Source organism: Notolepis coatsorum (genome assembly GCF_963971535.1).
Source record: "Notolepis coatsorum genome assembly, chromosome: 15".
NCBI lineage: Eukaryota > Metazoa > Chordata > Actinopteri > Aulopiformes > Paralepididae > Notolepis > Notolepis coatsorum.
The window spans coordinates 64,924,086-64,941,791 of NC_140179.1; the positions used below are offsets into that span (position 1 = coordinate 64,924,086).

The following is a 17,706-nucleotide window of genomic DNA, read 5'->3' on the forward strand; positions in this document are numbered from 1 at the left end:
AGTATGAAAAAAAATTAAGATTAAAAAAAAAAAAAAAAATCTCCTGCTAAATAAGCTGTGACCTGTTTTGACCTGCACCTCAAAGAATCGGAATCGAGAATCGTTTAGAACAGGAATCGAAATGGAGAATCGGAACTCTCTCCTGGCTGAGATCCGCTCTGCCCCGGCCCCCACCCTCTGGAACTCTCTCCTGGCTGAGATCCGCTCTGCCCCCCACCCTCTGGAACTCAATTCAATTCAATTCAATTCAAGTGGCTTTATTGGCATGACGCAGCTTGTACATGTTGCCAAAGCAAATGGTTGATAACATAAGCATGGATTACAAAACACATATTAATGTCATAGTATATACAAAAATGTTCATCATAAAATAGAACATAAAATATTACGGCATAAACATGTCAGGTGACTGTCACTCACTGTCCCTCAGTTTGTGGCAGGCAGCAACATAGGCTGCTGCTAGCTCACAGCTTGTTGAGTCCTCCCCTAGTAGGACTGGTAGTTTTCCTGTATCTGGTAGTGCAAGAAAACCTTTTGTTATTAGTTCAAATTTTTTAAAATGCGTTTCTCTAATATCTTTATATTTTTCACATTTGGTGAGGAAGTGCAACTCAGTTTCAGGCTCACTGAGGATGCAATGACTGCATAGCCTTTGCTCTGCAGGGAGCCAGGTTTTCCTGTGCCTCCCCTTTTCAACAGCGAGGCTGTGCTCACTCAGTCTGTATTTTGTCAAGGTTCTTTTTAGTTGTTGATCAGTCACCATGCTCAAGTAATCTGCTATGGTGTACTGTCGATTTAGAGCCAGATAGCACTGCATTTTGCTCTGTGCTTTTGTTTGTGTTTTCCAATAGGTGATGTAGTTTTGTTTTAGCTGTGTAGTAATTTGATTTATTCTGATTGGTGACGTGTTCTGTTCCTGAGGTGTGTTAAGAGAGCAGGTTTGTGGACTCAGCCTCAGGACCAGCTGGGTAAGGGGGTTCCTGATGCTCCTCAGCTCCTCAGCTCCTCAGCTCCTCAGCTCCTCAGCTCAGCTCAACTCTCTCCTGGCTGAGATCCGCTCTGCCCCCCACCCTCTGGAACTCTCTCCTGGCTGAGATCCGCTCTGCCCCGGCCCCCACCCTCTGGAACTCTCTCCTGGCTGAGATCCGCTCTGCCCCCCACCCTCTGGAACTCTCTCCTGGCTGAGATCCGCTCTGCCACATCCTTAGGTTCTTTTTAAGACAGCCTACGGCCTCTAGTCATCCCCCCTAACCCACCTGTTCACGAAGGGCCGCCCTCTAGTCATCTCCCTGTCCTTCATAGTTATTATTATTTATTCTCTTCATGTTTTATTTGTCTTTTTGTTGCTTTGTAAAGTGTCCATGGGTTTCATGAAAGGCGCTATATAAATCCAAACTCGTATTATTATAATATTACTTGGCAACTCAACTGTGTGTATACTATATATACTGTATATTCGCTGACTGTACATATGATTGTACTTCTGTTTTGTATTTTGTATTTAGTATTTATTTGTGGGTCCTTGTATGTCTGTATATATGCTTGTTTTTCTTTTACACTGATACATGCTGTCAGAATGATAGCAACACTGTCGCGTGGCAATAATAAAGTGTCTTATATGCCCCGCCCCCTTCAGCCCCCCCCCCCGATGCTCCCTGTGTTGGTCTCCATGGAGTGCCTTGAGGCGAGGCCGCGACACGGAGAGCATGGATCTTTAGCTGGTCGAGCATGAAATCTAGTTAGCCTTAAAACAGCAAGAGTGGGAGACACACAGTGGAGGGTGACAGAAACCACAGGGGGGAGAGAGAGAGAGAGATAGAGAGAGAGAGAGAGAGAGAGAGAGAAGAGAGAGAGAGAGAGAGAGAGAGAGAGAGAGAGAGAGAGAGAGAGAGAGAGAGAGAGAAGATTAGTAAGAGAGTATGGAGAGATGAGAGAGAGAGGAGAGTGAGAGGAGGAGAGAGAGGAGAGTGAGAGAGAAGATGAGTAAGAGAGTATGGAGAGATGAGAGAGAGAGAGGAGAGTGAGAGGAGGAGGAGAGAGAGAGGAGAGTGAGAGAGAAGATGAGAGTGTCTCAGTGATTAAGGTGAAAGCCAAAAACAAGCATATGATCAAGTTTGCAGTTTGAATCGGATGACAGGATTCAGTGCGAAAACGGACAAATGGTGACACACAGAATGGGACATCTCTCATGTCACCACTTGTGTTGTTCAGCATTTAGTAAAATGTATAAATGTATTTCATTTATAAAACGCTTACTGGATAGACAATAGTTAGACTGCGGCCTATAACTCAGCATGATGATAACTGTAAATACACAAATACATACCTCACTTATGGGCAGTAAATGTAAATGAGTGAGAGAAAGAGAGAAAGAGTGTGAGTGTGAGTTTGAAAAACGCTAGAAATATTAAGGGTTCCACAACGGCAATCAGCTGGACTGCACCTCCTCATCCATCACCCTCAACATAGGGGCCCCACAGTAGAGCTGCCGCGGTATTGATTATTTCCTTACCGCACAAATTTGCAAAATATTTCCTACCGCCGCGGTTTTTACCGCACGCACACAAAAAATTTAAAAGAAAAGTTTGAATGCATTTTTTTTTAAGTAGTAGTCTACTCTTTATAGCATATAGCCTCTAGTCTAAATGTCTATCTTTAGAGGATGACTTTGCAGCATGAATATTGTTTGGGATTCGGCAAGCACGCATTCGTTATTAAAAGTGAAACACGGATTCGAAGTCTCCCCTCTGGTCGTGCGCCGTTCACTAGGTGTCGCGGGCAGGAGTGGTAGCGGCGCCCCCGCCGGTTACCCCCCGACCCTTTCTTCTTCTTATTATTATAACGTTACTACTTATGATTACAAAGGCATTCGATTTGTGGCATTAACGTTAGTATAGTTACACGTTCGTATTTACCGGACCATAGCAAGGCAAGCGTTACTAAATTAATATCTAAGTTCCTTTCTTTGCTCAGAGCGTGCCGAGTTGTACCCATTCTGCGGTCTGTTAATAAAGTTTTCAATCAGACAAGTGTATAGAACGAAGGGCTTTTATTATAACATTTCGTTGCAGTAAAATCATTATGCCTCGTTCCCTGAGGAGCGACGGCAATCCACTCCGGTCTCCGGTGGGAGCTAACGTACTATTAGCCGTGTTGTGACTGAGCTCTGATCAATGGCTCATGGCTGAGATTCAGGAAGTAAAAGCACTTCGCGTATCTCTTCTGACCAATCTGTGGTCTGCAGTGTTTCATGTGACTTTTCTGGTACCCAATAGGGTCGCTTGGAATCTCGACAGAGAAGTAGGGTATATCTGCAGAGCCGCAAGCCCAACGAGAGCGTAATAATAATAATAATATAATAAAAAACAGCGGTGATGCCGGTATTCAGCCCAACGCTGCGGTGGGCATGATGTAACAGCGATCCCGCGGTAATACCGATACCGCGGCAGCTCTACCCCACAGGGCTGTGTTCTGAGTCCCCTCCTCTACTCCCTGTACACACATGACTGTGTGGCACAGCGGAACAACAACACAATCATCAAATTTGCTGACGACACAGTAGTGGTGGGCCTGATCTCTGCAAACGACGAGAGGGCCTACCTGGAAGAGGTCAAGGTCCTGGCGGGATGGTGCCAGGAGAACAGACTCTCCCTGAACGTCAGCAAAACAAAGGAGATGATTGTGGACTTTAGGAGGTCGGGGGTCAGGGACTACAGGCCCCTCAGCATCGACGGGGGACCGGTTGAGAGAGTGAACAGTTTTAAGTACCTCGGAGTCCACATTTCCGAGGACTTGACATGGACCATACACATTGACAGTGTTGTGAAGAAGGCACGACAACGCCTCTACTTCCTCAGGCGCCTAAGGAAGTTCCAAGTCAGTCAGAAGATCCTTAAGAACTTCTACTCATGTACAATAGAGAGCATCCTGACTGGCAATATCACCTCCTGGTTTGGGAATAGCACCGCACAAGACCGTAGCAGACTACAGAGAGTGGCACGTTCAGCCGAACGCACAATTGGAGGGGGGCTTCCCACCCTCCAGAACATTTACAACAAGGCTAAGAGAATCATCAAGGACTCCAGCCACCCAAACAACTGCCTCTTTGAACTGCTGCGGTCAGGCAAGCGATACCGGAGTCTCATGGCGAGCACAGAAAGACTCAGAAGAAGCTTCTATCCCCAGGCTGCTCAACGAACAATAAACACTATGCAACAACCATCAAATGCACACAGCACACACATCCACACGCGCACACTCACTTTAAACAAACAACACACTGCAGCACCCACTCTCCACACTTTAGATCACCTAAACACACTTTATATTTATTGGTAAAGGATTTGCACTACAACTCGTACACCTTACTGTAAATTGTACCTAAATTGTACCTCATCCCATTTCTGCTTTGCACTATATAGTATTGTATATTAGTACATTGCATAGTATATTGTATATTGTATGGTAACTCAGTTACTTCTATTCTGCATCGAACATTGTACATATGTCTATACTGAACACTGTGACTTCTATTTTTACTTCTATTACATGCTATACTATTTTATTTCATACTTATCTTGTCTAGCACAGTCTCTGGAGCGTAACAGTAAGGAGCATTTTGTATAAAAGTATTCTGTACTTCTGTATGACAACTATTAAAGAAACTTGAACTTGAACTTGACTTTAGGCTATTTGCCCCAAATCCCAGACCATGAATCTACAGATCAGAGAGTGGCCTGAGGAAATGATCGGAACTATACTATCGGAGATCTCCCCTTGAATGGCCCTTCTAAGGTTTCTCTCCTCCACATTGCCTGTGGTGCATTTTTTCCTATTGCTAGGTTTTAGTGAGTTTTTCCTTACCTTCGCGTGGGGTATGTCTGGGAGTGTTATTTTGCATTTATTTTAAATTTTTTGGACTTTATGGTGTTTTTGTTCTGTTCTTGACTTATTCTGATGTTTCTTCTTGACTTGTTTAAAGAAGACGTGTCCGGCCCATGGGGACATTAACGTGTGTTGTCAGGCCTTACAAATACATTTGATTTAATTAGATTTTATACCATGACGAAAGACAGAGTCCCAGTTGACCAAAAGCAATCTAGAAACCCGTCACCCAAACAAAAAATAAAGTGATCTTACAAGATAAGCGAAGCAATAGATCAGAGGCAGCTCAAGGACAAGGACAGGGTAAGGAAACTGAATGGCATGAATTAGATGCATGTGTAGCAGAACCATTGGTCAACACAAACACTTCCTCAGAGTTGCAAGTGATGGAACTTGAGGATGATGATCTGACTCTGTAAGATCCACACACAGTGGTAAACAGATGTGGTCTATTGTGCTGAAACTATAAGTGATTAAAAGCAGTGTAATGATTGTAATTAGGGATGTTCGATATTGGCTTTTTTACAGATACCAATATACCGATATTGTCCAACTCTTAATTTCCGATACCGATATCAACCGATACCGATATATGCAGGGCTCCCCCACCCAAAACTGAATAATTACATATCTTGTTGTGGAATTAACACAACATTATGCATACTTTTTACAATAAATAAAATAAGAATTAGTTCTTACTTGCTTGCCTGGGTAAATAAAGCTTAAATAAATATAAAAACCGAAAACCAATACAGATATTTTCCGATATTACATTTTAATGCCAATATCGATAGGCCGATAATATCGGACATCCCTAATTGTAATGATTGTAAATCATAACTTATACGATGATCATCCAAGAAGATCAATGAAACTGAAGAGAAGGAAGAAACAGGGCAGAAAAGAGTGAGAGTGAAGCAGGGGGCAAACAGAGAGAGGGGAGTTAGACGGTCCTGGCATCGGTGGAGGATCACTTGCATCAATGTGGATGGTCGGATACTCTTTTGCATTTTATTTTACAAACAATTTTTTACTACGATTTTTTAACCCAAGAAACAGGAGTGAATGACAAAGCTATAGCTACTAGGGGTGGGAATCACCAGAGGCCTCACGATACGATACTATCACGATACTTGAGTCACGATACAATAGTATTGCGATACTAAATATATTGCGATATGCTGAGTATTGCGATATTAATATTGCGATATATTGTGATTTATTACCTTTTTTCAACTGCAAAGTAAAACTTTGTCAACATGTTTTATCTAATAAAATAAAGTTCAGTCTGTTCATCTCACGTCAATAATTTTTATTGCAGAACATGGTATTTTCTCAAGCAGACAGCTGTCAACACTGTAATCTGTGTTGCATGTACCTGACAAACTGAACTGTTTGTATTACAGTCATATTCCAACTTAACTGAATGCACATGTGTGCGTGTGTGTGGACTACTGTACTATTACAGGTATTGAAATGAACAATGCAACTTCCTTATACAAAAAATAAATAAATAAATTAAAAAAAGTTTTTTTTAATAAAAAATGTAATATCTATACTTGGCGTCCCTGTATCGATACGGTATCGCCACGCAAAGTATCGCGATACTACTACGTATCGATTTTTTCCCCCACCCCTACTAGATACAGTATGTAAAAGGTGAAAGACTCACACTCACAGCCGTGCTGATTTGGCTAAATGATATCCAGCCATTTGCGTATGAAACAACTTTTAGTCAGGGGAGTGTCATGGTTTCTCCATAGAGCTCCATTTTACTTTTAGTCAGGGGAGTGTCAGGGTTTCTCCATAGAGCTCCATTATACTTTTAGTCAGGGGAGTGCCATGGTTTCTCCATAGAACTCCATTGTACTTTTTTAGCGCAGCAGCTCGCGCAGGTAGGGGGCAACTTAGTCACGTGACTCAGTTGGTGTTGCTGATTGGCTCGAACACTGTATGTTTCTTTTTATTTTTTAGATTTTTATTTTTTTGCGTTTATTGCTTTTTTCATGGTCAGACATGACAGACAGAGGAGGAGAGGATGAAAAGGAGAAGAGGCGGGAAAGACATGCGACAAATGTCACCGGGAGCGGGAGGCGAACCCGGGACGGACGCGTAGGTGTGTGCGAGGCACTATGCGGTGCGCCACGAGGGCGCCCCTGAACACGGTATGTTTGTATACAACGAACAGGTCTATAGACGTGAACAACAAGTGGGAGATGACAGATCTTGAGAGGGCAGACTGAAACATTAAGAAAAAAATTATTAAGAAAAATAAATTCACAATTCCAGGTAGAACACGACTTAGAATAGAAGAAAGAAGCACAGAGATAGTTCTGTCAAGGTCTGCTGTTAATCACAAAACAACTAGTTTGTAAATAGTTAGACAGGCGTGGCTTATTGTTCTGAAGGAGAAAAATCCACATTCACACATATATATATATGTAACGGTTGTGACAACGTCACCTTAAACTTTGATGCCCAGAGTGGGAGTCGAACCCCTGTCTCCCACGTCGCAGGCAACAACACAGACCGCTATACCAAGAGGTGAATTCACTTCTAAGTAATGGGTTTATGCGTCTTTTGAGGATGTGAGAGTAAGTTTAACCCATAGCACCGCTACTCACCCCAGCCCTTCTTGACTGCGCTTCACGATACCATCCGTTACACTCACCCTCTCAAACTCACTCCACTCCACCCAAGGCATCCGGGTCAAACGGCACCATTGTAATGGTTGTGACAACGTCACCTCAAACTTCGATGCCCCGAGTGGGAGTCGAACCCCGGTCTCCCACACCGCAGGCAGCAACACAGACCGCTATACCAAGAGGTGAATACACTACTTCGCAACGTGTCTATCTGTCTTTGAGGATGTGAGAGTGAGTTTAACCCATAGCACCGCTACTCACCCCAGCCCTTCTTGACTGCGCTTCACGATACCATCCGTTACACATGTATATATACCACACACCCACTACAACACACACACACACATATATACATATACTGTACCACACACCCACTACAACACACACACACACACACACACACGTATATATACATATACCATATACCCCAACCACACACCCACTACAACACACACACACACACACACACACACACACACACACACACACACACACACACACACACACACACACACACACACACACACATATATACATATACCATATACCCAACCACACACCCACTACAACACACACACACACACACACACACACACACACACACACACACACACACACACACACACACACACACACACACACACACACACACACACACACACACACACACACACACACACACATATATACATATACCATATACCCAACCACACACCCACTACAACACACACACACACACACACATATATACCCAACTGACTGAACCCTCTACTGTGCAATGCCATACTAGTTTACTTGTTTATTTATCGTTGAATATTGATACTTGTTTGCATCTTGTGTTATCTAATTGTTATTGTTTATTGAACACTTTGAGTATAGACTTTGAGTACTGCTTTTATTTAGACTTTCTTTTATATTGTTTTTAATATCAGGGAGTGCCATCATAATTTGGTTGTGTTGTTGCACAGCAGTATAATGACAATCAAATATTATTACCATATCTTTCTCTCTCTCTCTGTCTCTGTCTCTCTCTCTCGTTCAAAAATGTACAATGAGACTCTCAATCACCTATTCAAGCCAACACACGATGCCGCCCTCGTTAGTCCTGCTGGATTCCCAACTTGCTCTCAAGTGTACTCTCCAAAAACATCAACTAATAGCCTACAGGTCGGTGCGACTCGGTCTTGACATCTGCATGCCTGTGTGTCACAGGTCACTCACAGGCCACAGCAGGGAGCAGGGACACACCCCAGGAGAAGGCTTACTAGTCAGGTGCTGTACTGACGCCGCTGAACCACATACAGAAGAGCTTCCACCCTATGATGGTGGGCGAGATACATGATCACCTCGTCCACACTGGATTCTGATCACACCCTCTGAATTAGATCGTCTAAGAATGCCATTTGGATTATGGCGGAGAAAATGTATTGTCCCTGTTTCTATGCAGAGAACTTTCAACTGAATCACATGTTGGCCATCCACAAATCAATCCACTTAATGCCTCTGAAATATGCGGAGTGGGGCCCGACAGGCCACTCTGCAAGTCTGACATCATGGCATCGAGCTATTAGACTGATGATGGAGGCTCCCCTCTCCTCTAGAGGCTGATGATGGAGGCTCCCCTCTCCTCTAGAGGCTGATGATGGAGGCTCCCCTCTCCTCTAGAGGCTGACGATGGAGTGTGATGGAGGCTGAGTGTGATGGAGGCTGAGTGTGATGGACTCTCCTCTCCTCTAGAGGCTGAGTGTGCTGGACTCTCCTCTCCTCTAGAGGCTGAGTGTGATGGACTCTCCTCTCCTCTAGAGGCTGAGTGTGATGGACTCTCCTCTCCTCTGGAGGCTGAGTGTGATGGACTCTCCTCTCCTCTAGAGGCTGAGTGTGATGGACTCTCCTCTCCTCTAGAGGCTGAGTGTGATGGACTCTCCTCTCCTCTGGAGGCTGAGTGTGATGGACTCTCCTCTGCTCTAGAGGCTGAGTGTGATGGACTCTCCTCTCCTCTAGAGGCTGAGTGTGATGGACTCTCCTCTCCTCTAGAGGCTGAGTGTGATGGAGGCTGAGTGTGATGGACTCTCCTCTGCTCTAGAGGCTGAGTGTGATGGACTCTCCTCTGCTCTAGAGGCTGAGTGTGATGGACTCTCCTCTGCTCTAGAGGCTGAGTGTGATGGAGGCTGAGTGTGATGGACTCTCCTCTCCTCTGGAGGCTGAGTGTGATGGAGGCTGAGTGTGATGGAGGCTGAGTGTGATGGACTCTCCTCTCCTCTAGAGGCTGAGTGTGATGGACTCTCCTCTCCTCTAGAGGCTGAGTGTGATGGACTCTCCTCTCCTCTAGAGGCTGAGTGTGATGGAGGCTGAGTGTGATGGACTCCCCTCTCCTCTAGAGGGCTGCAAGGGCTGCATTAGAACCAGGGGTGCGTTGGTCATGGGTCGGGGTTGCACGCTGTTCCACCGGGTCTGTGAGCAGGAGCACATGCACACAAGAATGCGCTGCACTTGACTGATGCGCCAACTCGCCAAGTACCCACCTGGCTACTTTGCATAACAATAGCTCAGGGCGTCAGGTGTGTTCAAATACGTCCTCAGATACATTCACACAAAACTTGTGAATGAAATGTGTTAGATTCCATTCCTAGAGGCAATTAGGCATTGTCTCTATTCTGTGCGGAACATTTATGCGCATGCGTGGGAGCGTGCACATGACGTCATTAAAACACAGTGCAACCAGGTGTGAAATCACCAACGCACCACTGGTTAGAACACTATCCCCCCCCACACTATAATGTCCTCTCATCTGATCTGAAACCTGTTGGATAGGTATAAACCTAGACACCTCATAGCACCCACGTAAGCTAACTGTAGACATGATTACCATGTCTCAGATGTAACACATTACATACACACTGTGGATGTCAAGGGGACACGAGTCAAATTCAGAATGCTGCAGATTAAATATCTACATGTTTACAAGACATATTCCCATACCCCTCACCCCTAGGCTGTTTCATATAACCCAATGGTGATACTTTTAAATGTTAAGATAGTTAAGATAGTTAAGATAGAGTATTTTCATTGAATAGCTTTGGGAGTTTAAAATTAGTCAATCCAAATGGAAATGAGATTAGTCTACAGTGCTATCTGAAGGGACTAAATATAATCTTGTGCTCCTCAGAATGTGTGTAATACTGTAGACTACTACTATTACACAGTGTATATTCACTTGTATGGCAATAGCCTATATAACTAAATAGAAGTTAGAACTAAAATGTTTACAAAAACGTCCAAATCATCATACAAGCTGTCAGGTGTAAACTGGTTGAAGAGCTGTCAGATAGGTGAACACTCGCACGTCACAGCATGCAAAAAAAAGAATTTGACTGTTGATCGTCATCCAACTTTCTGCGTAAGAGTGTGAGTCTTCCTCCCTGCCACATGTCAGTCACACAGCTGTCGGCTGCCTGTCATGAGATGAGAATGATCATTCTACAAAGCATGCTTGTTGCAAACTAATATATTATCCAGACCCAATAAGTGAATGTCATGTCTCATCAAAGAAAATACATTCGCGAGATAGCCCAAATAATTCGCAGCTGCCCTGCTGCTGTCATCATCAGACCGGAGCTATACTCCGTTACACCGGGGACACCGACTACAGTACACAACATGTCGTCCAGAGTGATCTGTGTATGCATAGCCTTCTGGACGACTGACTGACTGACTGGTCGATTGGCAGCTGTCATGTCACTATAGGAACCTGGCAACAATAAGGGTTTGTGATAGGAAATATTATTCATATCATCAGGCCTATTTTTTAAAACCCGAATCGACTCATTCGACCTTATTAGAACGAGATGGAGAGAGAAAACAACTGGTGTTTGGAATATGAAACTTATAATACAAGTTATATTAGAATAGGTCGTAGTGGTTGTAACTCAAATGCTGTTATTTATTCATCATCCATAATAAGTTTGCGGCACCAACAGGCGGCATGGAGCGCACGGCGCGGTCCTCGGTACTCACAGCAGCGGGGACGGGAACGTTACCGCGGAGACGCAGGAACACGTTGACAGCAGTAAAAGTAGACTGGTTGAGAAAGTGTGGGTATCCATGGTTTTTCTCGTATTCCCCGAAAAACCTTAAAACAAAAACCCGATCCCGTCCGTAAGGAACAAGATGCGTGAAGCGATAAAAAAAATAATAAAATCCACGAGCGTGTTGGCTTCACACACCGCCTTCTGTGCGAGTTCAGAGTAAACAACAAATCTCAGCTGGTTCGAGTCCCCCCCGGTCCCCCGGTGAGTTTTGGGGAGTGTGTGTGGTGTGTCGGGTCTCACACGCCGTGTTTAAAAACAGATGAAAGGTCTGTGTGTGTGTGTGTGTGTCAGGGGGCGGCTCGCATCTCCACAGCTCGCTGCCTCTGTGTGTGTCCTCAGAGCACATCGCTTCCCGAGCCCCTCGCCCTTCATCTCCACCCACCCGGCCGTCTGGGAGCCATCATTACGCGCGGCGTCTCCATACAAGGCGCGCCACTTACCGCCTGGCGACCGCTCATCTCGCGGGCTGTATTTGTAGCTTTTGATTCGGGAGCTGGCTAAGCCTGCACTCAGACCAGTTTACAAACATAATATTACAGTTATTATAGTATTTACACATTTTACAACTTCACTTCTGCCCTTCCAGATAAAATAAAATAAAACTATTCAGGCCTTTATGTGACTGGCGTTGGCAGATTCAGCATAAGACAAAATGAAGAGAAACGCATCAATCTCATCTAGTATATGCTATAGCCTACTTTAGCTGTTACATTATCATTTGAGTTGCCAGTAGGCCTACTGTACACGCGCATTATGTTCAGAGTTGGAGGGCATTCATGTGAAGTGACAGCTCACTCTGCTGGGAAAATCAGGAAGATAAATATTCTAAGAATAAACTATACTTTCTAATGAGTATCCTTTCAGATCCCCCTGTCGGGTATAGCTAATCCCCTGACCCATTATTGAACCTCTTAGTTATTACTGCTGCGCACGGCATGTGTGTCTGTGCCTCAGACAGGCATGTGAGCTGTGCGTGCTCTGTTTGCCAGAGAGAGCTGTGGCGGGGAGAGAGAGGCAGAGTGCCGCTCACCCACTATTATATGAATCACACAAATAGATTTACTGTGCAAATATAGCCGCCATGTTCCCTCACTCAGCAAATATCAGGTTTCACAGGAACTGGTATAAAAGCTGTACGTTGGGGACCTCGATCTTGCCAGACAAGGCCTCGGAGCCAGGGAGATGAGAGTGTACTACTACTTACAGAGCAACAGTGGAGGGGCTGGGTGGGGGGGAGAGAGAGAGAGAGAGAGAGAGAGAGAGAGAGAGAGAGAGAGAGAGAGAGAGAGAGAGAGAGAGAGAGAGAGAGAGAGAGAGAGAGAGTAAAGGAAGAGAGAGAGAGGGAGAGAGAGTAGAGGAAGAGAGAGAGTAGAGGAAGAGGGAGAGTAGAGAGAGAGAGGGAGAGAGAGTAGAGGAAGAGAGAGAGTAGAGGAAGAGAGAGAGTAGAGGAAGAGAGAGAGTAGAGAGAGAGAGTAGAGAGAGAGAGGGAGAGAGAGAGAGTAGAGAGAGTAGAGGAAGAGAGAGAGTAGAGAGAGAGTAGAGGAAGAGAGAGAGAGTAAACCCCTGGCAGTAAACCCCAAAAAGACCAAAATAATGATATTCCAAAAAAGATCCAGATCTCAGGACATCCTACCAAAGTTCTCAATTGGTACAAAACATGTAGAGTACTGCACACATTTCACCTATTTAGGCCTAAAACTAAGTTCAACTGGACATTTGAAGGAAGCTGTGAGGGAAATGAGCTGAGAGGGAAAGCACGCCAGGCTTTCTATGCCATAAAAAGAAATATACAAACGGAAATACCAATTCGAATCTGGTTAAAATTAATTGAATGTGTTATTGAACCAATTGCACTCTATGGCAGTGAGGTGTGGGGTCCACTTACAAAACAAGACTTTACCCAATGGGACAAACACCCGATTGAGACCCTGCATGCAGAGTTCTGTAAGATTCTCCTACATGTCCAGAGGAAAACTACAAACAATGCATGCAGGTCAGAATTAGGCCGTTACCCACTAATACTAAAAATACAAAAAAGAGCAATTAACTTTTGGACACACCTAAAACGAAGTGACCCCCTCTCGTACCATTATCAAGCCCTGCAGTGCCAAGAGCTGAGGAGCATCAGGAACCCCCTTACCCAGCTGGTCCTGAGGCTGAGTCCACAAACCTGCTCTCTTAACACACCTCTGGAATAGAACACATCACCAATCAGAATAAATCAAATTACTACACAGCTAAAACAAAACTACATCACCTATTAGAAAGCACAAACAAAAGCACAGAGCAAAATGCAGTGCTATCTGGCTCTAAATCGACAGTACACCATAGCAGATTATTTGAGCATGGTGACTGATCAACAACTAAAAAGAACCTTGACAAAATACAGACTGAGTGAGCACAGCCTCACTGTTGAAAAGGGGAGGCACAGGAAAACCTGGCTTCCTGCAGAGCAAAGGCTGTGCTGTCATTGCATCCTCAGTGAGCCTGAAACTGAGTTGCACTTCCTCACCAAATGTGAAAAATATAAATATATTAGAGAAACGCATTTTAATTTTTTTTAATTAATAACAAAAGGCTTTCTCGCACTACCAGATACAGAAAAACTACCAGTCCTACTAGGGGAGGACTCAACAAGCTGTGAGCTAGCAGCAGCATATGTTGCTGCCTGCCACAAACTGAGGGACAGTGAGTGACAGTCACCTGACATGTTTACGCCGTAATACTTGATGTTTTATTTTACGATGATATTTTGTATGTACTTATCTGTTTGTAATCCATGTTTATGTTTAATATTGCTTTGGCAACATGTAGAAGTACGTCATGCCAATAAAGTAATTTGAATTGAATTGAATTGAATTGAATTGAGTAGAGAGAGAGAGTAGAGGAAGAAAGAGAGAGAGTAGAGGAAGAGAGAGAGAGAGTAGAGGAAGAGAGAGAGAGAGTAGAGGAAGAGAGAGAGAGAGAGTAGAGAGAGAGAGAGTAGAGAGAGAGTAGAGAGAGAGTAGAGAGAGAGAGAGTAGAGAGAGAGAGCGAGAGGGAGAGAGAGAGCGAGAGGGAGAGAGAGAGAGTAGAGACTAGAGAGAGAGGGAGAGAGAAAGAGTAGAGAGAGAGTAGAGAGAGAGAGGGAGAGAGAGAGGGAGGGAGAGAGAGAAAGAGAGAAAGAGAGGAGAGAGAGATGGAGAGAGAGAGTAGAGAGAGAGTAGAGGAAGAGAGAGAGAGGGAGAGAGAGGGGGAGAGAGAGGGGGGAGAGAGAGAGTAGAGAGAGAGTAGAGAGAGAGAGGGAGAGAGAGTAGAGAGAGAGTAGGGAAAGAGAGAGTAGAGAGAGAGTAGAGAGAGGGAGAGAGAGAGTAGAGAGAGAGGGAGAGAGAAAGTAGAGAGAGAGAGAGTAGAGAGATAGTAGAGAGAGTGGAGAGAGAGGGAGAGAGAGTAGAGAGAGAGGGAGAGAGAGAGAGGGAGAGAGAGAGAGAGTAGAGAGAGAGTAGAGAGAGCGAGAGAGAGAGAGAGTAGAGAGAGAGGGAGAGAGAGAGTAGAGAAAGAGTAGAGAGAGAGGGAGAGAGAGAGTAGAGAGAGATAGTAGAGAGAGTGGAGAGAGAGGGAGAGAGAGTAGAGAGAGAGGGAGAGAGAGAGAGTAGAGAGAGAGGAAGAGAGAGAGTAGAGAGAGTAGAGATAGAGGGGGAGTAGAGAGAGAGTAGAGAGAGAGGGAGAGAGAGAGTAGAGAGAGAGAGAGTAGAGGATGCTAAAGGGATCTAGATAGAGTTTAGACCAGGGGTGCCCAACCTTTTTTGAACCAAGATCTACTTTTTAATTTACCACCTAGCCGAGAGCTACCAGCCAAAATTGTATATTGTAAGCCGTCATTTGAGGCTTTATAAAAGCAGCACAATGAACACAAATATGTCAGTGCCGAGTCCGACCTCATCTTAAATAACAAACAACATTGCTTGTTGTAGTTAACAAGGAGAGGCAGAGTTGATTTTGCAAAAAAAAAAAAAAAAAAAATTGTATAATCTAATTTTATTAATCGAGATCTACTTGAAATCAGCCCGCAATCTACCCGTTCGACTGGTTGGGCACCACTGGTTTAGACGATAGTGAGCTATAGTTATTCAGTGACATGTAGCACATGTGCACGTCACACACACACACACACACACACACACACACACACACACACACACACACACACATACTCTTTCCATAGGCATTATGGTCAAAGAGTAAGAACAAATTAATAGGATGCCAGTAGGACACCTGATGAGAGTTAGAGTCTCCCATTTTTATTATTATCTTTTTAACACACTGTAAAAGACGTGATGCTATACGGTAGAATGCCTTCAGATTATCTTATTAAGACATGCAAAACACGGTGATGGCAGCTAGATTAAAACCCTTTCATTTACATTTAGTCATTTAGCTGATGCTTTTATCCAAAGCGACTTAGAAGTTCTGTACGACAAGTCAGCAGGAAGGGCAGTGTTTCAGTGGAGATTCAGATCAACCAGTGTTTCAGTGGAGATTCAGATCAACCAGTGTTTCAGTGGAGATTCAGATCAACGTGTGTTTCAGTGGAGATTCAGATCAGACGTGTGTTTCAGTGGAGATTCAGATCAGACGTGTGTTTCAGTGGAGATTCAGATCAGACGTGTGTTTCAGTGGAGATTCAGATCAGACGTGTGTTTCAGTAGAGATTCAGATCAGACGTGTGTTTCAGTGGAGATTCAGATCAGACGTGTGTTTCAGTGGAGATTCAGATCAGACGTGTGTTTCAGTGGAGATTCAGATCAACCAGTGTTTCAGTGGAGATTCAGATCAGACGTGTGTTTCAGTGGAGATTCAGATCAACGTGTGTTTCAGTGGAGATTCAGAGCAGACGTGTGTTTCAGTGGAGATTCAGATCAGACGTGTGTTTCAGTGGAGATTCAGATCAGACGTGTGTTTCAGTGGAGATTCAGATCAGACATGTGTTTCAGTGGAGATTCATGATCAACCAGTGTTTCAGTGGAGATTCAGATCAACGTGTGTTTCAGTGGAGATTCAGATCAACCAGTGTTTCAGTGGAGATTCAGATCAACCAGTGAGTCTTTTTGAGAGAAATAACTCATAGATCAAAAATTATACCAATTTCAATTACCAGGCACCCAATTTCCCCTAGTGGTTATAATCTACAGAAAAAGAGCAACTATGAGAGAGCTGAGTGTGTGAAATATGACAGTGTGTGTGTGTGTGTGTGTGTTTGTGTGTGTGTGCGTGCGTGCATGCGTGCATGCGTGTGTGTGTGTGTGTGTGTGTGTGTGTGTGTGTCTGGTTAGCAGGCGTGGCCTCTCTCACAGTATCTCACATGCCAGGGAACCGCCCAGCAGCTGTTGCCTAGCAACCCCTTACCGTTTCCATGCTGTCTCCTGACAACTGTAGCCTGTTGTTGAGTGAGCGCCTTATATACTCACACTGGGAGAGGAAAGAGAGAGAGAGAGACACTCAGTAACACTGGGAGAGAGAGAGAGAGAGAGAGAGAGCAGAGAGAGAGGAGAGAGAGAGAGAGAGAGAGAGAGAGAGAGAGAGAGAGAGAGAGAGAGAGAGAGAGAGAGAGACACTCAGTAACACTGGGAACAGAGAGAGAGAGAGACACTCAGTAACACTGGGAGAGAGAGAGAGAGACACTCAGTCACACTGGGAGCAGAGAGAGAGAGAGAGACACTCAGTAACATGGGAGAGAGAGAGACACTCAGTAACACTGGGAGAGAGAGAGAGAGAGAGAGAGAGAGACACTCAGTAACACTGGGAGAGAGAGAGACACTCAGTAACACTGGGAGAGAGAGAGAGAGAGAGAGAGACACTCAGTAACACTGGGAGAGAGAGAGAGAGAGTGAGAGAGAGAGAGAGAGAGAGAGAGAGAGAGAGAGAGAGAGAGAGAGAGAGACACTCAGTCACACTGGAGCAGAGAGAGAGAGACACCAGTAACACTGGGAGAGAGAGAGACACTCAGTAACACTGGGAGAGAGAGACACTCAGTTACACTGGAGAGAGAGAGAGACACTCAGTAACGCTTCTGAAGCCAGATTGGAATTCGTAGATTAGATTTTTTTCCA

The 17,706-nt window shown here is 44.5% G+C and overlaps 1 protein-coding gene across 1 annotated transcript in view; it reads right to left on the reverse strand.

The window, feature by feature from the left end:
• The window catches only part of LOC311241382 (voltage-dependent calcium channel subunit alpha-2/delta-1-like), a 334,844-nt gene extending 322,944 nt beyond the window's left edge, over window positions 1-11,900 (reverse strand). The window contains 1 exon segment of the mRNA XM_084330186.1: window positions 11,544-11,900. Within this exon segment, the coding sequence (XP_084186312.1) occupies window positions 11,544-11,632 (89 nt within the window). The 5' untranslated portion in view covers window positions 11,633-11,900.
• Window positions 11,901-17,706: the final 5,806 nt, after the last annotated feature.